General features: G+C 30.1%; 2 protein-coding genes across 5 annotated transcripts; both read left to right on the top strand.

Annotated features, from left to right (window-relative positions):
• Positions 1-4,146: 4,146 nt before the first annotated feature.
• On the top strand, positions 4,147-12,706 carry LOC129293646 (inositol-tetrakisphosphate 1-kinase 4-like). Of its 4 annotated transcripts, XM_054931717.1 has the most exons (11): positions 4,685-4,770; positions 4,943-5,044; positions 5,511-5,592; positions 5,790-5,822; positions 7,951-8,071; positions 8,349-8,441; positions 8,816-8,935; positions 9,019-9,195; positions 9,508-9,563; positions 9,654-9,738; positions 11,934-12,706. In XM_054931717.1, the coding sequence occupies exons 5-11, from the start codon at positions 8,029-8,031 to the stop codon at positions 12,029-12,031; spliced, it is 672 nt and encodes a 223-aa protein (XP_054787692.1). In that variant the 5' UTR covers positions 4,685-4,770; positions 4,943-5,044; positions 5,511-5,592; positions 5,790-5,822; positions 7,951-8,028; the 3' UTR covers positions 12,032-12,706. The 4 variants fall into 4 exon arrangements, with proteins under 4 accessions (XP_054787689.1, XP_054787690.1, XP_054787692.1 ...); XM_054931714.1 differs by lacking the exon at positions 4,943-5,044 and having other exon boundaries at positions 4,147-4,770; positions 5,766-5,822; XM_054931715.1 differs by lacking the exon at positions 4,943-5,044 and having other exon boundaries at positions 4,148-4,770.
• A 9,366-nt stretch (positions 12,707-22,072) lies between these two features.
• Positions 22,073-22,933, top strand: LOC129293114 (agamous-like MADS-box protein AGL62). The gene has a single exon (XM_054930918.1). The coding sequence runs from the start codon at positions 22,073-22,075 to the stop codon at positions 22,931-22,933; it is 861 nt and encodes a 286-aa protein (XP_054786893.1).
• The last annotated feature ends 2,654 nt before the right edge of the window (positions 22,934-25,587 follow it).

Below are 25,587 nucleotides of genomic sequence, written 5' to 3' on the forward strand. Positions count from 1 at the left end.
TTAAAATAACTTATTCTATATATGCTATAACTTATTGGCTTTAAGTGGGATAGCTCTTCTGAAATGATTTTGTTTTAACTATAAGTTTCAAACCTTCAATATTATATAAGAAATATATTTTTATTATTAATTATTTATACGCTCTCATTTTTAACATACTTGATCTAACCATTGTCAATATACTCTCATTTTTTATTATACAAGAAATATATATGTTTCATTGTTTTTGTAGGAGCAAAATTACAAAATTCAAGAAATATGTATTGCATTTTCTTTAAGTTATTTCTCATAAAATTAGAGTTTATTTTCACTAGACATGTTCGATTCCTTAACATGCTAAAGATTAATTACAATGACATTTTAATTCAATTTTTTTGATTTCCAACTTAACCAACTTTCTTATAGTACTAAATTTGCTTACATATAGGGAGGGAGTAATATTTTGATACAAACATTAGGTCTAATTTTAAGAAAGAATAAAAAAAAAATTTAGTCCTTTGTGTTTGGAGGTTTTGTCAATTTGGCATCTTGACTTTAATTTCTATCATTTCAATCCTTGATGTTAGCTATAGTCTTGTCCAACAAAAAAAAAAAAATGTTAGCTACAATCATCAAGTTATTCTTAAGTTTTGCTGGACAAAATAGCCATAAAAAACCTAATGTGAAAATTCAATTATTAACTTGGAATGTAATTAAATAAAATATATGTGCTAAATTTGTCATGTTCTAATTGTTGATCTGTCATTTATTTTATTAATTTATAATTCTTAATTTACCATTATAATTTATTATATGGCATATTCAGAAGCTTTAACAGCTGATGGCTTGGGACAACCATGAAGGAAGACTTGAGATCAATGGTACAGGGTAAGATGATTTTGCTTTTTGGTATAAACTATTTGATATTCTAGAATATTTTCAGCTTATTACCCGCTCCAGACTATCCAGATCTCTCATGAGGAGAATTTATGATAGTAATGAGTTATCAATGGAATGATTTCTTTGAAGTTACGTTAATTATTAATTATTATGTTTGTCATTTTTTAAGATTCGAACACTTATATTAAATAATGTTGATTGTAGTCCTTTCCAACTCAATTGAGTGTCCATTGGTTGATCAGGCCAGGTTGATTCTTGCAATGGCTGCCGAGTTACGGTTTTTGAATGGGTGATTGTGAAAGGCTAAACGCCTCTCTCCTACAGCTTTGAGGTTAAGGCTTAACGTCCAGAGCTTCAAAGTTTGAAATACAAAAGGCTTCACCATTTGACTATTTTTCATTCTTCTCTATTTACAAAAAGCTTCACAATTTTGCTATCCTTCTCTCATTGCCTCAACATTATTCTTTAGAATCTTTGTTCAGTCCGTCCTCTTTGTTTCTCCTTTTGCCCTTGGAGTAGATTTCATGGCCTCACGCTATCAGACTGCGTTTGAGAGAGATGATAGTTTCGTTTTTATTTCCCAAAAATGATTTTTTATTATCCAAGTCAGCTCACTTTTTCTCCATATTATTAATTTACGTGACTGCTATATCATTTTTCTGTTAACTTAACAGTGTTATTTTTTTTCACAAGATTAATAACTACTTAGATAAATTTATGAAACGTTAAAAGACTAAAATAATTGAAATTAAAGTTGAAGACCAAATAGACAAAACCCCTAATATAAAATACTAAAAGTTGCTTTATCCTTTTTAAGAAGCTCTTCAGTTTTTTTTTTTTTTTTTTTGCATTTATGATATTTAAACGATCTTATTTAAAAACATGGAATATATTCAATTCGATTGAATCACCATTAATGAAATGTTTCATTCACATAATAAATTCTTTAATCTTGGCAACCTTGGCAACTGAATTATCGTCAATGAGGAAACGTCTCAACATCAGAAATTTATTTTGTTTTGTGTGACTGAGTCTCAACGTCAACGTAAATTAAAAGAACAAGTGGCGAGTGAAGAGAAGTTTGATCCCCAAAATCACGCATTTACTTGGCATAACTCTAAGCATATTCTGAGTATACATTCCAAATATTCCTCGCTGTTTGTTCACTCCAGATAATTTTAAGCTGGACGGTTAATTATAATTTAAACCCATCAATCCATACATAAATAAATACATTAACTTGCTTTCAAACTCAATGTCTTAAAAGTTGGACAAGATATTGAATTAGAAAACTTAGCGGTTCTTAATTTTCATGATTTAACATATTAGATCAACAATTGGGCTGATGATATAATAATTTATATTAAATGTATATGTAAAATAATATAAGAAAAAATTTATAATATGTTAATAAAATAACATAATGTGATCATAAATTAATAATATTATATATTATAATTTTATAACTCATCAAATATAGATAAATTTTGATTAAATGAGATATGAGTAAATTTAAAAGTATCATTTGCATTTATATTTATAATTATCAACATCTTTATAAAAAAATAATTTCAAATAATATTTTATACATGTGAATTATTTAAAAATAAAGTTAGCTTTTAATATAATTTAATTTTTAAAATTTTGAATTTTTTTAATATTATGTTTAAAATCGTTTGATTTTTTAAAGATTGCTCTAGTTTCCAATTCAAAAGTGGCTCAACTCTAGTCTAATTCGGCTCAATAATAAAAGCAGTTTTTTAGTTGAAATTGAGTTGTTAACAACTTCAGTGGATCATCGGATTTAATTTTTAAATTATTGTTCAAACTCAAATATCAAGAAATTTCCTAATTCTTTTCTATTTTCTCCCTTTTTGCATACAAGTTGTTTTTTTTTTTTTGGCAGCACCTAAACGTTGCTTTCAAAATATGAAATGTGGCATATAATTTACTGTATCTCATTCGAGATGACAATAATATTATTTGAAATCCTGGACAATGACACCCTTGCCCTCCATATGGTTGAAACATGATAGTAACTCTTAAGTATAAATTACTTGTCCGTCTAATGTTATAAGAAACTTTTAATTGAATTATATTTTTTAATGTGTTAGTTAATTGTGTTTAAAATTATATACTTTTTTATATTTATTTTTATTTAATATAATTTCTTAATTTAAAAAATTATTAATTAAACCTCCTAATAAAAGATTTTTTTTAAAATAATTAACTGTATATTAAAAAACATAAAACGCCTTATATTTTTAAACATATTACTTCATAAAAAATAATCATATTTTGAAATAGATGGAGTATTTTATTTTATTTTTTATTTTGTTTCTATAATCATTACTTGATTGATACTTGATGGTTTTTATTATTTTTTGAATATTATTTATATTCTCAAAATTATTTTTTTCCTAATATGATTTTTAGTTTTATGTATTGAATGAGTCATTATACTATGATAATTAATCATTTTAAAAAGGCATGAGTTTGAACCCAATATTGACATATATTGTGTGCATATATGGGTGTATGTGTTTCTCTTTTATATGAAAAAGAGTTAGGTTATGAGTAAAATTTTTAAAAAAATTAATCATTTTAAAAATAAAAACTCACACTTTAAAAATTGTTACCATTAATGATTTTTATATTTTTCATTTCATGCTTTCTCAAGGTAATTTATTTTTGATATTTTAAACCGACTGAATGAAATTAATTTATAGAATCATCACTAAATTATCATATATATATATATATATATATTATTTATGTAGCAAAAAATTAAAAACTATATATATTTTTAATTTAATATAGGAAGGCAAAACACCCTAAAACAAGAAATTCTATTTTAATATACTTTCCTGGATCCTATTTATATAGCAGATAAAATATTTTTATCTTATTTATAAATCATGTTATTTAATTTGTATTTCAAGTTTTCCCTTTTCTTCTTTATTGAATGTTGGTAAGAAAAAATATATTTTAAAATATGCATTTTTTTCCCTGATAAAATATGCATATTTAACATTAGTAATTTAAAAAATTATTGAAATTTTAAATATAATTAATTAATTTTAAGCTTTTATGTGATTTTGATGCAACAAGTTAGAAATGATTTATAAATGATAATAAATTCACAAAACAAAAGGGCAAAATGGTAAAAGAAGATATGGCTAGGGAGTGAGGAGTAAGCCAGCGCGGCTTCAGGCCTTCAACCAGTCTCATCCCATCCCTTCACTATCAGTGTTTATATATCACTATCTTCACCGCAAGACTCAATCCTATTCCTCTCTGCAAACTGAATATTCCCCCCAAAATCCATCCACTCTCGCTCCCTCTCTTTCTTTCCCCCTGCTCTCACTTACATGTTCCCTCATATACACAAACCTGTGGGGCCAGATTCTCTCTGGACAGACACCTCAATATTCCTCATCTGGTCTTTAGTTTTAACTTTTAAATCCTCTTGCAGAGGGATACATAGTGCTCATGAAGATATAAAGATGCCCTTTGGTTCAAATTCCATAAGAATATCCGTTCGAGGGATCCCATTTCTTGTGTGATTTGCTATTCCTCGTTTCCTTATTGGTTGATCTTTTTGGCCAGTTTTATCGTGGTGAGGTAGAATACAAGAGAATTGAAAACGTAGACGTGGAAGACGGAAGGATTTGTTCTTTCTCTAGGATTCTTGGGAAGTGCGAGCATGAGGTTTGACGGAGAAATCCCCCCTGAAGTAGGGGAGGAGATTAAGGAGAAAGAAGTGAATTCAATGGGGCATTCAATCTGCGGTGGCGGGTCTCCACAGCCACAGACACTGGTGGTTGGGTATGCCTTGACGTCCAAGAAGAAGAAGAGCTTTTTAAAGCCGAAGTTTGTTAGTCTTGCCTGGTATTTACCTTGTTCATCACACCTTTTTCACCATACAAGGAAAAGTCTGACTGTTGATGCTCCGATATTTATGTAATATTGAAGTTTTCTTATTAACTTCCAGAAATGGATTGCCAAAGGATTTTGTGTTTTTTAGTTTTGATTGTTTCCTACGCTAAAGCGGCTTTTGCAGAGGTGGGGGGACACAGGTAGTGTCTCTGTCGATGGTGGTGGAGTTATTTTGTACACTGGCTATCACTTTCGCGAGCCGAAACCCACATTGATTCGCTTCTTGGTATCTGACATCTTGGTCTTTTCTGCGCTCTAATTTAAATGAGAATATTCCACCATATATGCCCTTTGGATTAGTCCACAACGAGAATCCAAAGTCAAATTTTAATACTTTGTTCTTTGTTCTTAGATCAAATTATTCTAATTAAAAACCATCCTTACTCGTCTGATATGTTGTTTTCTGGCATCCTAATCCACATTTTTGTGTTCTGTTCAAGAAAACATTGGTCCTAATTTGGAATTATAATTATTAATTACAGGAAATGGTTTCTTCTTTTATGTCTCTTTTTAGTTCATTTAATTTAATTAATAATTGAGTCTTTGGCTTTTAATTTATGCGTACAGGTTACTCTGGAACATGTTTACCTAAAACAAAAATTCATTGATGAATTGTCTTGAAGTGTCAATACTTTGTTCTAACTTGAGACCTCCAAATACTGATCCTGAAAATTTTGTGATCTATGATGCAGGAGTAAGGGGATATCTTTTGTTTCCATTGATCTAAACAAGCCATTGTCAGACCAAGGTCCCTTTGACATTGTTTTGCATAAGGTGTTATTTCCTTCAAAATTGTACCATCACTACCTTGTAAATTGTAAATGTCTTTATCCAGGGTCCTTTTGTCTACTGGTTGGATTATCATCTTCTTTGCCTTTTCTTGTTCCTGATAATCTGTTCTAAATTATGAAATGAACTTATTTCTATTTCTGTATTCTTTAATATAGGCTGATAGGCTGTGTTCTTTTCAGCTGTCAGGGAAGGAGTGGCGTGAAGTTATTGAGGTTTGTGAACACCAAAATACTTCTCTCAACTTTCGCATTGTACAAGTAATCCTGCAATGTTGTGTCATCTAGCACGCTATTGTTCAAAGTCACTGGCATCTACTAAAGCTGGGAATGAAGCATAAAATGACAGAGATTGGCTGAAGAGCTAAATCCTGAGTTCTAAAAAAAGTTATTTTTGTCTGGCATAATTTGCAGAGTTCTTGCTCTCCTCATCATGAATGGTGATCAGATAGTAGAAATCAGTCTCTCAATAATTTAAACAAGTGAGAATTAACATTTTAAGATTAATTGAAATATTGATAAGACATTGGTGAACTTAGTTGCCAGAAGAAGAAATTATTTTACCTTTTTTCTTTTTGCCTTTACTGCATCATTTTGTGGTTGAAAATGCTGTTTGAAGAAGGTACTCATACAATAATTTTTTTTAAGAAATAAATATTATAGTAATACTTTCTTCCATTTAATTTGCCCCTAACCTTATAATATGCTTCACAATTTTTTGGCATGACCATAATGATTATATTTCTCGACAAAGCTTAATATCTTACTTAATTTTAAATGATTGAAAAGTGCATTTAATAAGTACTGTCTCTACTTAGTACAAAGCGAACTTGAGGATATTCATTTTGTCATCAAATTAGGGAATTTAGCAAATGCGTTTTACGCTTAATGTTACATATCAAGGTTAATGCCAATTGTTGTTTGAGCTGATAATTGTAAATTTCCATTCACATGAAAATATTGTTAAATGGAGATGGGAACTTGTGGTTCAAGAAGTGGACGGTTTTCTGTCCTTCAGAAAGCGCAGTAACTAATAAACCAAATCAGCTTTTTGCTTTTGAGAAATACCTTTAAATCTAATAAATTACAAGTGATAGGAGAAAAAATTTTGCTACTGGTCTTTTGAGCAGTCCTCTTACAAGGATCCGCATGATAATTTTTGGCTGGAGAAACTCAGAATAAGTCTAATGCTGCCCGTATATTTTTGGAAGCACTACGTGACTCATAAGATAACATATATATATATACACATTTTAAAATGAGGTACTTTTGAAACTAATTGTTTGGACATTCAGGGCTTCTCTAAGCTGACATGTTTCAGAAGTAAGAGAAGAGAGAGAGACATTCCTTGGATCCTAATCCTCTATCTAAAAGTAATCAGTTAAATAACTACAAACAGGAAAAATATATGGGAAATTGATGTCCAGTGATGTTTTGAAAGAGGAATATGGCTAGTTCTATTGGCAGCAATAGCTCACCATCTTGATTGTCATCTGGGGAAAGAAAAAGAAATCTCATGATAGTATACGAAGTGCTCTCTTTTTAACAGTGCAAAGATTTTCCCCAATTCTGAATAGATCCCTTGGGTTCACTCGTGAACATCAATCAGGTTGTCCTTACCATCCTGGAATGAGGGAATAAAGGTGCTTCTTTGATCTGAAGAGAGTTAGGGAAGTTGATAGTTGGTTAGATTTCTCTATGGAATAAATGGTGATTGATTGGTCAGCCTTTACACATTCTATTATGTTTGTTTCTGTAAAAATGCTTCTTTAATATTATATATATATATATATATTTAATCCCCTCCTCCCTGATGTGGTGGAATGTTTCAGTTCATATTCTTGGTTGGTAAGAATAAGGCAAAATAGAACTTCCTTCTTGTAAGATACATAGCACAACTCTGTCCATTTTCATTCTCTGTAGATAAAGAATAAATGAGATTATAGTTTAGCAGCAGAAAATGCTGCAAGTGAAACGCAATTGTCTGTGGTAATTATCTGGATTCCAGAATTCTGGAGACATGAATTAATGTGAGGTGTAAAGATGAAAACTACTGAATGAAGTATTTGTCGTTCACGTATTCACAAATTGACTGTCAATGATATGGAGAAATCTCTTCAAGCTGTCAATGAAAGTTCTCTTCCCTGCTTCTTCTGTCATCTGAAGAAAGTTTGCTTAACAGTGTAGTTGGCCTGGGTATTAAACCATTTTTGTGATGCGTTGTTCGCTAGCTTACCAAAAGCAAACCAATTTATATTTGTTGTCACATGCTTTCCATGTAGTCTTTTACACCTCTGTTGTAATGGGATGGCTAATTTTACCCTTTTATAATTGTTTTTTGAAGGACTACAGGAAAAATCACCCTGAAGTTGTCATCGTTGATCCTCCAGGTGCAATTCAACATTTAGAAAATCGCCAGTCCATGCAACAAGTTGTGGCAGATTTAAACTTGTCTGACTGCAATGGTAACATGTTTGCTTTAAATGATGGAAATTAGAACTTTTCATCCCTAATGCTTGGGATTCTTTACATGAATTGTTTTTGAAAAGTCAAAACTACTATAATTTCAATAGAATTTTGTGTAGAGTTACGTACGCCTTGAATTATTATAGCATATAGCAGAAATGTAGGAACAAGTTTATTGCCTTTTGCGTTGTTAGTTGAATCTGTATTCTTTACTTGGTAAACTAGGCCTGCGCCATATTTTGACCATTTGTATTTTCATCAACTGCTTATCTGCAGGCAAAGTTGGCATTCCCCGGCACTTGGTTATCACAAAAGACCGGTCATCCATTCCTTACGAAATTGCTAAAGCTGGAATGAAATTGCCACTGGGTATATATCTTTCGCCCTGTGTTTGTTTTTTTCCTTTTTGGATCACTACTTTAGTTCTAGCAATGGAGCATGGTAATTAGTTAATTTGACCTTGGGTATAGTGTGAATTCAACCAATATCTCAACTGCTTGATTTTGAATGTTGCATGAGAATAAATTTGCGTATTTGAATAAGTTTCTATGGGACTTGGTTTATTCTGCCAACTAATCGCCTTCTTAGATGTGTCTAATGAACCAAAGAATACTTGTAGTTAGTTGGCATGCAGAATTTCCTAGTTGTTCTGACTTATTATTTTTGGGTATTTTCAGATTTACTGTCATCTGTTGCCCTGATATAGATTTTAAAATATTTACTTGTTCATTTGTCATTTTCAGTTGTAAAACCTTTAGTTGTGGATGGCAGTGCTAAGTCACATGAACTATTTCTTGCTTATGATGAGTTCTCTCTCTCATCGCTTGATCCTCCTTTAATTTTGCAAGAGTTTGTCAATCACGGTTTGTAAACTGATGCCCAAGTCTTCATTATATGGTTAATTTTATTTACATTGTAATTTAGTGAGGGAGCTTTGACATTGCAGGTGGCCTTCTCTTTAAGATTTATATTATTGGGGAAACCATAAAGGTTGTAAGGCGTTTCTCTCTGCCTAATATCAATAAACATGAGCTGTCAAAAGTGGCTGGTGTAATCCAGTTTCCAAGGGTTTCAAGTGCAGCAGCTTCCGCAGACGGTGCTGATTTAGATCCCAATATTGCGGGTGAGACTTGGAAATTTTTCTTCTTCCTCCTCCTGCCAAAAGGGAAAAAAAAAAAAAACAGATATTTGTTTATGAACTAGTCTTTCATCTCTATGCTCCTATCAATGGCATCTGTTTAACCTTTTTCAAAGAGGTACTGTTTAGTTCAAACCTCAAATGAGGTCTATATATTGTATTCGTGAGTGAATTCCAACTCCCCACCCTCCCCCCAACCCCAATTCATATTGCTGTAGTTAGGTTAATACATGTGTATTCGAGTAAATATTTGGAACAAGTGGCTCCTTTGTACTTAATGTAGATTTGTTGTCGCAGAATTTCCACCAAAACCCTTGATGGAGAGGCTTGCAAGGGAGCTTCGTCACAGATTGGTAATTTTGCATTGTTTTACTTCCATTTGCTGCGACAGTCTATTTCTTTCCTCAGTGATAAACTTAAAGTAACTGCACCACCATGTTTAGGGTCTCCGCTTGTTCAACATGGATATGATTCGTGAGCATGGGACCAAGGATACCTTTTATGTTATTGATATCAACTACTTTCCTGGCAAGTACATTTTTTTTTTTTTTGTATTTATATTGTTTCTGGTTGTTATCACAAATCTATTATGAATTATGGTGCTGATTCTTTGTATTCTCCTACAGCCTTCAACCCTGTCAGAGGGATTTCCTCATTTATCTCCTTGAACCTTTTTTTTTTTTTTTTTGGGTCTGCGCACTGTATGTTTAGGTCTAATAAAGATAATTCGCAGTTTTGTTACTGAAAACTTGCTCTGTTTGTCAGAACTCAACTAAAATTATGCTCGTCACTGGTATTTGTATAAGAAAATTAAGTTAGAATGAAGTTAGAAGTTTTTAATTGTGTGTGTGAGTATCTCTCCCTCTACGGACACACGCAAACTAATTAGGTAATAAGCGTTAGGTTATATGATTTCATCACATTCACTAAATATAAAAAGGTAATCTAGTTTGAGTATTCCGGATTTAGTGTCACCCTTAGGGATGTGCACTTGGTGTAAATCTCATTTAGATCTAAAATTTGTTTTAGTTGGTCCTTATCTTATTTTTTGTAACATTTTAATTTGAAGCATTAATTTTGTAACTCCATAGTTAGAAGATTGATATTTTACACCTGCTTTATTTACAATAAAAAGTTTAAATTTAAATTTAATGAACAATAGTAAGATATGGACTGTTCAAATCTAAGCTGAAGGTCCAGATTTTTAGAGATATGCACACATCCATATTGTGGTGGTGGGCTCGGGTAGTTTGCCGAGAAGTCTAAGCTTACTTTTCAATACTGTCAAGTACCCATAAAGAGAAAAAAGGCTGTGGCCGCAAACTAGTGTGAAATTTAGTTATACCGAGCTTGGATGTTGGGTAACTGATCAGACCTCTTGATGATGTTACTGGGCATACCACAAGGAAGTAGGGAGCTCAAGAAGCTACCTTTTTTTGGGGAGGGGTGTGGAGAGTGAAACACAAATATTTTCTCAACACAAAATAATTACAACACTTTGAAACCACAAATACTCTGTAGATCAACAGAACACACTTTACCGATGTCACAGAAACACCACGTACAATGCAACACTCGCTGACAGCTCAGGGAGGACAAATGGAATATCAAACAGCAGAGGAAACTCAAAATGAATGGCCTTAGGACCTAGTGGCGTAAAGTTCACTCTTGTTGGTGACTGGTTGCCGGTTTAATCCTGCTGGCCCTTTCAAGCATTAGCTTGCCCGAGGTAATTAAAAAGAGTGATATAGACTGAATAAGAATATCTCTAAGCTTGTAAAATATTTCAAGAATTGCTGTAAGCCAACACACAGCACCTCAGGAACTCACACTCACACGTCAATAACAGACGAGACGCAACAGTGAAAGTGGCTTCAGGTAATAGGTGTTGAACTAGAAGATTTATCAAGAGTTTCACTATGCTTGTAACTTATCTCATGAGTTGCTATAAGCCTATACACAGCACCTCAGCACCATGACACCAACACAGCAAGAAGAGACAGAAGCAACATGAAGCTGGTTTCAAGAGGCCAGTACTCCCTAATTTTTCCACCAAAAAGTTCTCCTAATTCCTTAAGGCCGTTTTCTCTCAATGCTTTCCCTCTGACTACTTCCAAATGCTGAAGGTCCTCCTTGTGTCACCCTTTTCATCGACCCTTGAAGCATATACTACTTCCGGACCTATTTCTAGGAAACACTTGATAGTTGCCCGGAGGTAGTATACTGACGACATTAGTTTCTCCACTTGTCACAGCCCCATTAGTCATGTCTCTACTTTTTAGTTACCAGCTCTAGACTTGTGTGGCAAGGGTTTGATTAGGTTCGGTAGTCCCCCTAATAACCAAAGTCGCCACAACTTGGATATCTCGTGAATTATGGCTGTTATGGACTCCGTAATGGTTATTGGGAAACACACTTGAAGGTCCAGCCCCCTCCCCCTCTCTTTTGGTCTGCGAATCAAATATGGTGCAATAGATAGTGATCTGACAGAGCCATTTATATGCAGGATTGACTTCTATGCTTGAATAATTTCTTTTTCTGGCAGAAGAGCTCTAAATAATTTGTTTGTATGCATGTGCTTTCTAATAATTATACAAGATCTCATCTAGTATGCATATAGTTTATTAACTTGTTAAATATTTCTTGTTTTGAGTTCCCAGTAATGGCACTTGCGGCAATTGCTACTATTCTGAATAAACATTATCTTAATTTACCCCCTGCAGGATATGGAAAACTACCAGATTATGAGAATACATTTACAGATTTTCTTCTTAGCCTAGCGCAGAGCAAGTGCAAGAGGAAACCTCCTAATCTTGGTTGAAGGAACTGTATATAGATCCATAATAGGTTTCTTGAGACTTGGGAAACACTAGCTTAACTGACTTGGAAAAATTACATACAAGACCCTAATAATTGTTTATAAATAAGTCTTGTGAGTTTGTAAAAATATAGCCAAATTTCTTGAGACCTAGTTGTAATTTGTTATGGGTGTGAAGAAACCGCATCACTCCAATTTCATACTTGTTTAGTTGCAAATTCTGGCATTTCAGTTGCAAATTATGATTTTTTGGTTATAAATTTGTGAGGACCAATTGTAAACATGAGTTTACAAAAATATGGTTCTCTCATATTTACAATTTGTCCTCATGAATTTACAGCTAAAATTCCATAATTTATTGCTGAATAGGTATGAAGTTAGGATAGTGTAGTCTTTCTACACCATTACAAGTTATAACCAAATTCCAAAAGACTTGAATGTATTTTTACAAATTCAGAGGGCTTTTTTGTTAATCAATTTATTCTATAGGACTTGTATGTAATTTTTCCTAACTTCGTACAATTGACCTGACGAACGAAAGTTCTTTTAAGAAGGGCTATCATTTCATTTGTCTGGTGTTATGTTTTAGGATGAAATATGCTTTTGGTTTATCTAGTTTTGATAACTCCGTTTTGTCCTCTTTGAGAAATCTAATTCGGATACCTAGTCGCGTATTCACCCAAAGCCTAAACGCAAATTTAATCATTTGTTGATTGTTGATATGCAATGGTATAGTTGTGTTTGAGAACTCGTATTTTAAATAATCATGGCATCCATTTGGAAAGAAAATATTGCATCAGTTAAGATAGTGGTAGTTTTAAGATCTTTTCTGAAATTAATTGATTATTAAAGTTGTGATAGCTTTTTGGTAAAAAAGAAAAAAGTTGTGATAGCTTTAGAGTCGTTAATGTAAAATAAAAGTGAGTGGTTGACATCATTTATGCAATTGAAGGTTTAAATCTTAGTCCCTATGTATGTGGCCATCTACTTGGGAGAGATTTATTCACTACTCTTAGCATCTTGAGAGTGATATTGTCTGTTTTTGATAGAACCTACTCATTATATTTATTAAAAACAAATAAAATGATATTCTTCCATAAAAAAGTGAGATCCAAAGTTGTGTAATGTGTAACTTTCCCCTTTACATAACAGGTGGGTAATATAAATAAGATTTTACAACTTTGATGATGATATAAAGTCTTCGGGTCATTGATTAGTTGACTGCATCTATTAAATTTGGTTGACTTGGTTAGTCGTACATCATTTTATTTGTTATGTATAATAAAAGATAGAACAAGTGCTATTAAAAAAAAAAAAAAAAGAACAAGTGATAGGGTGGATGGTATTTATACATATAACATATGATACCATTTCTAGCAAGGTGACTCGTAGAACGTGGCGCTAATTCTGCACGCCAGGAGTCTCAAAACAAAGCCCTTCAAATTTACTGTTACTCTCTCCCTTAAAATTACAAGACATGTTTTTTAGAGATATTATGTTTAAAATTATAGATTTGAACTTTAGCTTATCATGTATTGGGAGATTAATCCTTTTAATTATAATCAATTCTCATTGGTAAGGTTTTTTATATTTATTTATAATTAAGTTATTTTATTATATAAATGTAATGTAAACATGTAAAGTATCCGTAATTTTTTATATTGTTAACTATTTTATTAGAAGCCGGAAGTTACTAAAATCGTAATGAAATTTTGTGAGGGATTGGATGCTCAACCAAAATCGAGGTTTTCGTGAGATGTGTGGATGAGCGCTGAAAAGTGATTTGGCTTCTTCAACGCAAAGAGTGAGAGCGAGAGTGGGAGAGGACTTGAAATAAAAACTCCTTGAATAAATAATATTTTAATTTTTTATGTCATAATTTCTCTACAATTTTTCAAAAATTTTTATCATTAAAAAATTAATATGAATAATTAAATTTTTTAATTTAAATATTAATTGTTATTTACAAATTTTATTTTAAAATTTATAAATTTTTTAAATTATAAAAATTTAAAAGTAATTCATTAGTTTAAATTAAATATAATTTAATAATTTATATAAATTTTTTATTGGCAGAAAAAATTTTAAATTTTTTTAAAAAATTATAACATTTTAAGATAATAAATATTGTTTATATAATTTAAAGAAATTTTATTTTTATTTTTCGGTTTTCTCAAGCTACGCGTTTTTATATATTTAGTCAGGATTGTTCAGTGTCACATCACGTCAAATAACATAAACTAACCACATTTAAAGGATTTACAAATATGTTATTGACATTGTAAATTGTAAATTGAGAGAATTGCATTGAGGGCTCATATAAGAGAATTTATAATATGAAAGACTCAATATATTTTGAAATTGCATCAAGAGCTCAAAACCCTTAAATATAATTAAATTTTAGAGGTCAATTATCTAAATTTTCTTATTTATTATTTTTTTATAAAAAAAACCCAGGCACCAAAGCCACTGTTAAAGAGACAAAAGCATATTTAAAATTATGCTTTTTGACTAAATTATTTAAAAATATGTTTTACAAAAGCATACTCCTCCATTCAAAAATATAAAATATTTTTTGAAAAGTTGAATGTATAAAAATATAATATATTTTTAATCTTTTTAAGTGTAATCATTATCTTTTTTCAAAAGTGTCTCTATTAATAGTAACTTTATATTTATCGTAAGATATTTAATAAAAATAAATATAAAAATAGAGTTATTTTAAAAATAAGTAACTATTTTATTGAGGTTGAGATTTAATTTAAAATATCTTATATTTTTAAATAGAGGAAGTATCTAGTAAATATTCGGTTTAGTTGGGTTTACAAAGGCACATTTATGAATGCCTTTTTAAAAATATGCTTTTGGTTTATCTAGTTTTACATGAAAAAATTGTCAATTTCTAAAACATTTGTTTAAAAAAATTATCAATTTTTAAAACTGAACAATAACTTATCCATGATTAATCAAACTTGAAAAAAGTTAAAAAATAATTTTATAATATATATTTTTTATTTAGCATAATATTGATAACTTGTCAATATTAAAAGAATAAGTTGTTAAAAAAATTAAATATATTAGATTTTAAAAATTGATAATTTTTTAAGCATAAACAAATCATGTTTAAATATTTATAAATAATTATTTAAATATGAATAATAATATATTCATAATTAATAGAAACTCATATAAATGCTTGAAACAAGTTATATATATATATATATATATATATATAAATAATATTTTGCAATGTGTAACTAAATGTATTTTAGCTTCTTGACCCTTGGAGCATTTGACCTTCTTTGACTGCTGGAGCTCCAATGGTGGCTCCCGCGCGGTAGCTAGTTCCTTTTTTTTTTTTTTTTTTTTTTTTTTTAAATTTTAATTTTTTTAAAAAAGCAAACAAGGACATTTGTATAATTAACCTTTAAAATTTAAGGTTAAAATAAATATTTAATTTTTTAATTTTATATAATATTTTATTTTAGTTCCTTAACTTTATAGAGTATTTTTTTAATTTTTTAACTCAAACACTGTTAATTTTATTCTAATAAATTTTTATATTAAACTTTTAAATATTAATAAAATATTTTTAAATATTGATATATTAAATTTAATTTTTTTAAAAATTAAAAATGATTGATTCAAAAAATAACTAAGATTAAATGATTAAAAAAATATTTTAAAAAATTAAAATGAAACTTTATGTAAAGTTAGAATATTAAAAATATACTTAGCTAAAATTTAATTATATTTAAGGGCTTTGGGCCTTTCGTACAACTTCAGAATGCATTGGGCCCTTCATGTTATAAATTCTGTTATAACAGCCCTCAATGCTATTATTACTTGTAAATTATAAGTACTCAATAAAATGGGAAAAAATTAAAAAGACTTTCAAAATTTGATAAAATTACAAAGACTAACGGATTAGTTTCCCTAATTTTAATATATAATGTGATTAAAAGTAAACTGTTCATAAGATATAATTTTATTAATGAGATTTTGTTTCTAATTATAGTTTGATTTTCAACCAAAATGCGTATTTGATCTTCCAACTTTATATTCCTTCTGTTTAAAAATATAAGATATTTTTAATTAAATTTTAACTTTTAATAAAGTAATTACCTATTTTTAAACTAATCCTATTTTTTCATATCTATCCCCTATTAAATACTCTATAATAAATATAAAATCACTATCAATATGTACTTTTGCAAAAAAAGACAATGACTACATTTCAAAAAAATAAAAATATCTTATATTTTTTAACATTCAACTTTTTAAAAAATATTTTACATTTTTAAATGGAAGGAGTATAAGACTATATTTTAGTTTGATCTCTTAATTTTATAAAATATTTTTCAATCTTCTGACCTTAACATGGTTAATTTTATTAACAAAAAATACCCATATTTCCATTTTAAATGCAGACAAAATATCATTAAGCATTGACATGTTAAGTCTAATTTAAATAAATAAAAATAAATGAGTTACATGATCATCATTTGAAATTGTTTTTGTTAGCATTTATAATAATTGCAATGTTAGTATTTTTTGTTAATGAAATTAACGGTATTAAAATTATAGGAGTGAAAAGATACTTAATAAAATTAAGAGAATAGATTGAAACTTTGTGTAAAGTTTTTTTTTTAACTAACAAAACTTTGTATCAATTTAAAAGATTGAAATTATACTTTTTCCTTTGGTTTTATTTAATTTGTTTTCATAAAAGAATTCTTTTAGTTTCACAAAATTTAAAAGTCGCATGAGAGCTATGTTAAATAGAAACTATTTAAAATGATAAAAAAAAAGGGTTGCATTATTATTTTAGTTTACATATTTTATAGAATTCAAAAAATTATCCGAGCAAAGTTAAATTCAAATTACAAACTTGGAACAATTTTTTAATTAAGTTAAAGATTTCTGTTCCTATTTTTTTATGGAAAATATTTCTGTTCATTAATAGTTAATATCACAACTAAAATTGTCATTGATGACGTGTCCCCCAAAAAAAAAAAAAATTCTTCTTCCTCTCTCTCTTCTTGGTTCTTGCTTTACTCTCTCTTATGTCTTATCTGTCATACGTGCATATTTGTTCCTCTCTCTCAATCAGTAACGGCTCACGCCATGTACGTTCACTCCTGTTTTTCCTTGAAGGGAACACCTTCGAAGCCTTTTCTCTGTCTTCAAAACTCTTAATATATATAAACACACACTCATAAGGCAAAATTTGATAAATCCTTTTTGGTCTTAAGTATAAGAGGAAGTAAGAGTAATTAATATTTTTTTAATTTTCTTATATTTAAATTTCTAAACAACAATCTATTGCGATTATCAGTTACAAAGAATAGTAAATTTTGAAAGTTTTTACGATTTCAAGATTATAACGAACATGTCTTAATAAGTGCAAAATTTGTTAATTTAATCTTATATTAAGATTCAAAATAGTGCATATATATATATATATATATAACCTTTATGGTGCCTCTCATGGTGTGTGTGTGTATATCAGTCGTCAATGACAAAGCCACATGTATGTGAGTGTGAGAGGGGGCATATGCCCCCCTCAAAGGGAAAACGTTATTTACATGAGGATGGAGGTATGCGTATTTATATTTTGCACCTCTCTTTTTTATATTTTGTGTTTTAAACTCATTTTATATGACTTTTTAACTCAAATTAAAATTTATTTTTTTAACTAAAAAGCCCAATAAATTTTAGTCCATAATTTTAATATATCCAAATAGTAATATTATTTTATAAAAAATTAACATTTATTAAACCTTTAAAAAACAAGAAAAAAAAATTTTGGCCTGCATCATTTGAAATTTTAAATTAGATTTGCTAAAAAATTAATTGAAACTCAAAGACATATTATTTATCCGTTAATTTACTTTTTCTTGAAATTAACAATGGTGTTACCTGTTGCCACAACAACAGTTGAAAGAGCCTTTTTTGTGACAAAACTTGTGAAAAATCAGTTGCGCAGTCAAATGAGAAGTTCATGGATAAATGATTGTCTCATGACTTATATTAAAAAAGATATATTTAAAAGCATTGATAATGAATTAATTGTTCAATAATTTTAAAATATGAAACCACATAGAAAAATTTTATAAAGTATGTAATTATTAAATATTTTTTATTATTTTTTTAAATTATAAATATGTAAATGATTTTATCCCCCTGATCTAGGATATTGGCTTTGTCACTGTCAGTGATGGAGCCACTCACAATGAGGGTGCAAGTAGGGTAGGTAAATTTTGAAACTTTTCAGCACTATTCTTGATATTTTGCACCATTAGAATTAAGTAAAAAATATTTGGATTCAAAATTTTATTAAATATATAATATTTTAATTACCAAGACAAGAAATTAATAACATATTTATAAAAAAGATCATGTAAAATGATGATTAATCTACTTTTTTATTATTATAATTTTAGTTCTAAAATAATTATTATTTTAAAAATTATTAATTTTTTAAAAAATTATTTCGCACTCTTGATTCTGAATCTTGGTTCTGCCACTAGTAAATATGCATGGTTATTGAAGAATAGATTTAGTTATCAATGTAATTATATTCTGTCTATTTTTATCAATTAATCTGTTTATATGTCACAATTCCCGCATGCATATGAGATATATAGCTTTGTGGTTTCTGTTTCCTGCACATCATCATGTTTATGTTAACTTTTGTCTTAATATTAAAAAAAATTAATTTTTTAGTTCTCAAACTTTTAATTCACTTGTAACTCGATCTCTCAACTATAACTTGCCTCTAACTCAGTCCCTCAACTTTTGAATCACTTACAAATTAGTCCCTAAACTTTTGTTAATTTTTTTTTATATTAGTTTATATCTCACATCAATGAGCAAGAGAAGGGTATTTTAGAATAATATATCAGTATTTTTTATCTCTCTTATTTGATAAGAAATTTTTTAAAAAAAATTAAAAAAAGATCGAATTATAGGTGAATCAAAAGTTGAGGGGCTGAATCGCAATAAGTTATAATTAAAGGATTGAGTTACAGTAAATTATAATTAAAAAATTAAGTTACAAATAAATTAAAAGTTAAAGAATTAAAAAATTAATTTTTCATTAAAAAAAAAACAGAGTTGAACAGTCTATTGGTCGGCTAAGTCCCATCACTGATCCTTTTTTTTATCTTCATAAAACCAAACAATAATATATTGTAGCATAATTAATCAATTGTTCTGTGTGTCAATTAATTAGAGTAATGGTATCTCTGTAGTCTTTTCATTTTTCACATTTATCATCAACAATTTTCAGTTGTATAAAAAAGAAAAGTCAACTTTTAGTTGCAAATCAGTGTTCAAAGAATATTTCAAGAGAGATCAGGAGTAACGGTCATTTACTTATTTTATTTTATTTTATTTTATTTTTTTCTATTTCTCTCAAGAGACCGAGTAAGAATAAGTTCCAGCCGGCGTGAACCAAGCGAAAGTTTTAATATATATATATATATATATATAATTAATTAATTAATTGACTGTATGTATAGGCTTAATTAATCCACTCAATTTATTTCATAGCATGTTCTGAAAATTTTCAGCTTAGTTTTCAATAGAATAAATAGAATTGTCTAATATACATACTGACTGTGTTATCTAGGCTTTTTTGGCAAAAAAAAAAAATCGAAAATCCAGGCTCGATTTGAATAACCATTTCTTTTATGGAGTTCAAATTAAGTAGATACAAAGTCAGTAATTAAGGAGAGAATGACAGTTAGATTTCAAAGAATTAATGACTATTAGGTCCCTGACAAATTTTTTTACAAAATAAATTATAAATACCAATTTAAAAAAAATACAAACAGAAATTTCTTTTACAATTTAAGAGTTAAATTTAATACTTAAATACTTATGTATATTTGAAACACCTGGATTTGTAATAATCTAAATTGATATTTTCACCTTATTTTTTTTAAAAAAATTTATTAAGGACTTTAGTGTCATTAATTCAGTGTCTTGAGATTTAACTATTTTTCTTCCTTAATTAAGACCTCTAAAGATCTATGACAATAATTACGTACAAAGCTTTAGAATGTTGGGCTTAAAGAGTACCTCAAAAGAGGGAAGAACGTAGTTGAGCCATCTAATAGTTCAAAGAGAATATATATAGGTGAGTATAACACAACATTTTAACATAAAATCTTAAGATATTATATTGAATTTATGGATCTTTTTCACTTATATACTTCTATCTAGCTCAACTTTATTTAATGTGGGAAGTCCCACGTCAAATCAAGTCCATTACACTTGACAGCCCAACATAGAGTATAAATCTTATTAATTTTGAAATTAACTTGAAATAGTATACCATACCAAGTACCATGTCTTTCACGCGACTTTCATGTTGTTGACATCCATAATTTCATATTATATCCCAATGTTGACTTTTGATTTCATCAAGCCCCAATAATAACATAGAGAGTGTGTGTGTGTAACAAGTGGGTTTAATTCTAGAAAATAAAGACTCATTGCATATATTATTTTCTTCTTTGTTTACATGTAAAATAGTAGCTATATATAAATAGAAAGATTGTGTGTGGAAGCTAGATAGAAACCAGCCAAAAAAAAAAGTTATATTACAAATGCTTTTATAATCTCTTTCCAATTTTTGTAACTAAAAAAGGTCATTATATGCAGAAATGGAATGTTTGGGTGTCTTCTTCATCATTCCCTTTCTAAAAAGATGCCACATTTCCCAATTTTCCACATTTAGCTTCTGATACAAAACCAAATGTTAATCTCTACAAATTATCACATTTTTGGTTAATCACTATTGTAGGCTTTACAGTATTACCTCGTATCAATTTTCTGGAAAATCTTTTCATTTTTTATTTCATAGACTCATAATTTGAAGGAATTCATTATGTTTTGGAATGAGGCTTCTTATCTCATTGTTGTACTTCTATAAACATATATACATATTATTATAGGAAGTATCATTTACATTATTCTCAATCAATAGCTTCTTTGGTGCTTACTTGAAAAGAGCTACAAAAATTCAAGGTAAAAAAAATTTAAATAAAAGAGCTGGAAATCTTAATTTGCTTTCACTCTATTACCCTAAGTCTTTGACCCAAATTAATATTGTTAATAGCTTGCGGGCGCTTCTTTGAGAGCCATATACCTCCTATTAAGAATTTAATCGGTAATGCATATTTAAAGAGCTCGACTCAAAACCCTTGACTATGCCGAAATATCTCGTAACTAATTGATCCAAGTGCCTGGGCTAGTTGAAAAATGTTTTATTTGACAAAAGAAAATAGATGAACTATTTCAAAAAGTAATACTACAATGATTAATTTCTTGAAACTGTTGATCACTTTTGACCAAAACAATATGAGCAATTTGGTATGAACATGTTTTTAGCTAGGAAACCAACCACGCACTTCGTGAGATTTGGTATCAATATCAATATATAAAGTAATTTAAGAAAAAAAATTTTGTTACGGAAAATATTTTGGACTACTTTAATTTGATGTGTTATTTATAATGCAAAAAAAAAAATAATCCTATTACTAATTTCACTTTCAACAAGTAAATTAATCTTTTTTTTTTCCCTGTGTGGGAGAAAAAGATAAGATCAAGATTTTTCAGTGAATTTCGTGGAATTTTCATATTTTTCTAGTAAGGGTTGAATATATAATATAATAATAATAAAACTAAACAGTCTAATTATGGTCACCATTTCCTAACATTAAAGTTCATGCCATTTTAACCTGTGAAAACCACCCCCCTAATTATAACATTGAATCCAATGCCATTATAGCCATTATCAGAGAGATTTTGAAAAAAATCTGAACCCAGGAAAAATATAAATGTAATTATAATATTTGTAATAATTAATGACCCCTAATTAAAAAAAAGGGTTTTTCTTACAAAAACAGAAGCCCTATAAATTAACCCCATCTCCATCCATTTCTGTGCACCAATTCACACACTGCTTCTTCTTTCTCTTCAATCTCATTCTCTCTCTGTCACTTGTGAATTTGCAGGTCAATCTCATCAGCCATGTCGTCGTCGTCGACCACAAATGCAGGGAGGAGGAGAAGGAGCAAAGGTCGCCAGAGGATTGAGATAAAGAAGATGGAGAACGAAAGCAACCTGCAAGTGACCTTCTCGAAGCGTCGAGCTGGTCTCTTCAAGAAGGCCAGTGAGCTTTGCACTCTCTGCGGCGTCGAGGTTGCCCTAATCGTCTTCTCTCCCGGCGACAAGGCCTTCTCGTTTGGCCATCCGAGTGTCGATGCTGTTCTGGACCGTTTCCTGAACGGTGGCGTGCCACCACAACCTCCATCAGCTCCTATGCAAATGATGGAGGTTCACCGGAACGCCGCCGTCCAGGAGCTTAACTCTCAGCTCACTCAGGTTATGGAAGAGCTTGAGGTGGAAAAGAAGCGCGGGGAAGAACTCAACAGGAGGATGAAGGAGATGGAGAACAAGTTCTGGTGGGCTAAACCAGTTAATACGCTCAATAAAGATCAGCTTGTGACCTTGAAGGCAAGTCTGGAGGAGATGAAGAAGACTTTCTGGCGTCGAGCTGATAATGCTTTTTTCCACATGGCTTCAAATGCTAATAAACCGTTTCAGTTCCATGTTGGCAGCTCTTCCTCCGGCCGCCAGCTAACTCCACCGCCTCAGCCGCCACCAATGCAGATGGCAGCGTCTCCTGCAGCTCAGGTGTTTCCGACCCCTTTCGAGCAGACAGTACTCCCGCAGCAACCTCCGATGCCACTACCTCATCAGATGATTCAGAATCCGATGTTCGAAGGAAACATGATGCTCTCGCCGCCGCCGCCGCCACCACCACCGGCAACCCAAGGATTCCGGCAATATCAGAACATGGGAGAACACAGCGGATCAGGATACTACTGATGTGTTGAGGTTCTCTCTCGCATGAGGATGCCCAGTTTATGTCCGAACTTCAGCTGTCGGACTCTTCTTTAGCCTTTCAAGGATTTGGTTATGCTTTATTGTTATGTCGTCTATGTTTTAGTGTTTGATGTTTCTCGGCGTACTCTGATAGGTGTGGTCGATGAGTTCTTAAATGTCGTTTCTTGGTTTCATGTCTTTTTTCTGCATTTTTAATTTGTTTTGAGATTGTGTGTTTTCAATTATGATTATAATAATAAAGGGCATTATCCTCTTCTTGTGTGCGTGCGCATATATATCGATCTCTTCAGAATTCAGACTCTAAATTTCAATTAATGAATGTAATGCACGTATTGATGATTCGATTGATCTTCAAGAAAAATTGTTATTTGAACAATTCTGACACGATTGCCCCAAAAAAAAAAAATTCAGGCGCAAGTGAACATGAATTTCGAACTTGGGATCGATATATAGATTCAAATGCTTGAAGGTCATGCTGATATATGTGTTACTGGAACGAGATTTCTTTATGGTTCAGTCATATAAACAGTTCTAAACTTTCAATGTTTTCAGAAAGTGTAAAAGTAAACTTTAATTAGTAGATTTCAAATTGAGAAACGAGAATAGCGTTAGTATTCAGAGATGAAGATAGGATTGCATCTGATCTTTCATGCTTGGTTTGATCGACAGTAGGATATATAGAGTGAATTGAATGTTAAGAGAATTTTACAACGACACTGTTTCCCGCATACAATACAATTAAACCCCAAAAACGACACTAATTCGTTAATAATTAAACTAAACCACATTTTTTCTGATTGTTCTATTAAAAAGGAGCAAAACAAAGAGATCAAATGAGTCCGACTTATATTAGTCTTTCATGTTTGAACCTCTCTGATATCTTTACAAATATCTTTACAAAAATTCTGCAATAACGTGTTCTCAAAATTCATGTCCTTTGGCAAATAAAAAACGATGAAATTGAAAACAAAAAAGATTAGCATGGTTCACAGGCACAAATCCATGAAAAAAACGTGTAGTGATGGAAGATGGCCTTTTATCACATTCCATAAGCTAACAGTTCCTAAATATGGAGTCTAAAGTGATTGATTATATGACTTAATTAAGTTCAGATCCTCAGGAGTATACAGTTTAACTGAATGTATGTGAGTAAATAAATGGGCCCATATACATATACGCACATTCTTAATTTTGTGTCACTCTCTCCCCTAAACATCACAATATTATCAGAATTGAAGTCTAATTTCACATTTATCACACGTTTGATTTTTCTCAACAATCCCTATGTATGCTTTGTTCAATTCAAAATTGAAGTCAAAATTGTAACGGGTTTTGATTTTCGTCGTTGTGCTGAAGATTCATGGTTTTTTTTCAAATATTTGTCAGTTTACATTTGCCCCGACCCTTTTAAGATGTCAAATTATAGAAAATGATTTCTGAATTATTTTTTTTAAATGTTTGTATTTTTGTTTTGATACCCCATTGTTGTGTTCGATGATATATAAATCCATCGAGAAGGGAAATTTTACAATAAAAATTTTAGAAAAATGATAACAGATAAATTATAAATATTGATTTGCCTAGCAAAGAGCTAGAGTTAAGCATTATAGAATTAATTGAGGCCTTCTTTTTCTAGGTGTTTAATGCAGAATAAGCGTCGTCATCTGCTCTTAAGAAAGAAAAACATTGATAAAACTTAATGGTGGATAATTATTATTTTGGGCGAATTTGGTGCCTTTAATTTTCTTATCCATCCAGTGGTTCAAATTGGAAGTGTGAAAGATAGGTAAATACATATATAAAATGTTAACAAAATAAATGGGTGTAGTTCTCAACATATTTACAAGGAAAATATGTATAAAAACCAAATTATATATAGAAAAAAGAAGACATAATATCACTTAAAAGATAGAAAGGGAACTATATATGATGTTGAAGTTTATAAATTTTATGTGACATGACACATGCCCTTCTAAAAATAAAGTGATGACATCGTGGGATAAACAATTGAGACACAAAAATACATGAAATTCAAATGTTTCATACACACACACACACACACACTGGCGGATCTGGATAGAGTTGAGGGTGGGCAAATGCTCCACTCAACTTAGAGATATTTACATGTGCATTGTAATTTTTGAAAATTTGCACCCATTACCCCAATAATTTTGAATGCACTGGATTCAAAATAGAGCATATTTGAGTTCTAAAAAAAAATTTAAGCCTATGATATTTCACTTAAGTCATTAAGTTCTTAATCTATTAAATTTAAATTTATATTATTATTTTTGGGCAATATAAATTTACATTAAATTTTATAGCGTTTAAATTTAAATTTTTATCATTTTATATTTTATGATGCCCCTGTTGATCTGCGTCCGGTATACATATAGAGCAGTATCTAACATCACATGGCCTTGTTTCATTTTTTCTTGGACTCTGAGAAGAGATACAAAAGTAGATTCATACAACGTGTTGACCCAAAACATCCTTTTATATATTTAGATGAATGGATGTCTCATTTAAATATCTTCATCTTTCTAGCTAGTTCAATTTTATTTAATTTTTTTCATGTCATAATTTTAGCTAAATTTGATTCTAATATTGTTTTGATTAGCTATATATTCAACATA

The sequence above is a fragment of the Prosopis cineraria genome, unplaced genomic scaffold, assembly GCF_029017545.1.
Source record: "Prosopis cineraria cultivar Desert tree isolate PC_DT_omini unplaced genomic scaffold, ASM2901754v1 PC14, whole genome shotgun sequence".
Lineage (NCBI taxonomy): Eukaryota > Viridiplantae > Streptophyta > Magnoliopsida > Fabales > Fabaceae > Prosopis > Prosopis cineraria.

Coding starts and splice junctions, on each gene's coding strand:
- LOC129293646 (XM_054931714.1), top strand. CDS start 4,586: ATGAGGTTTGACGGAGAAATCCCCCCTGAAGTAGGGGAGGAGATTAAG. Junction 8,936..9,018: donor GCAAGAGTTTGTCAATCACG/GTTTGTAAACTG, acceptor TTGACATTGCAG/GTGGCCTTCTCTTTAAGATT. Junction 9,564..9,653: donor GGGAGCTTCGTCACAGATTG/GTAATTTTGCAT, acceptor CACCATGTTTAG/GGTCTCCGCTTGTTCAACAT.
- LOC129293114 (XM_054930918.1), top strand. CDS start 22,073: ATGTCGTCGTCGTCGACCACAAATGCAGGGAGGAGGAGAAGGAGCAAA.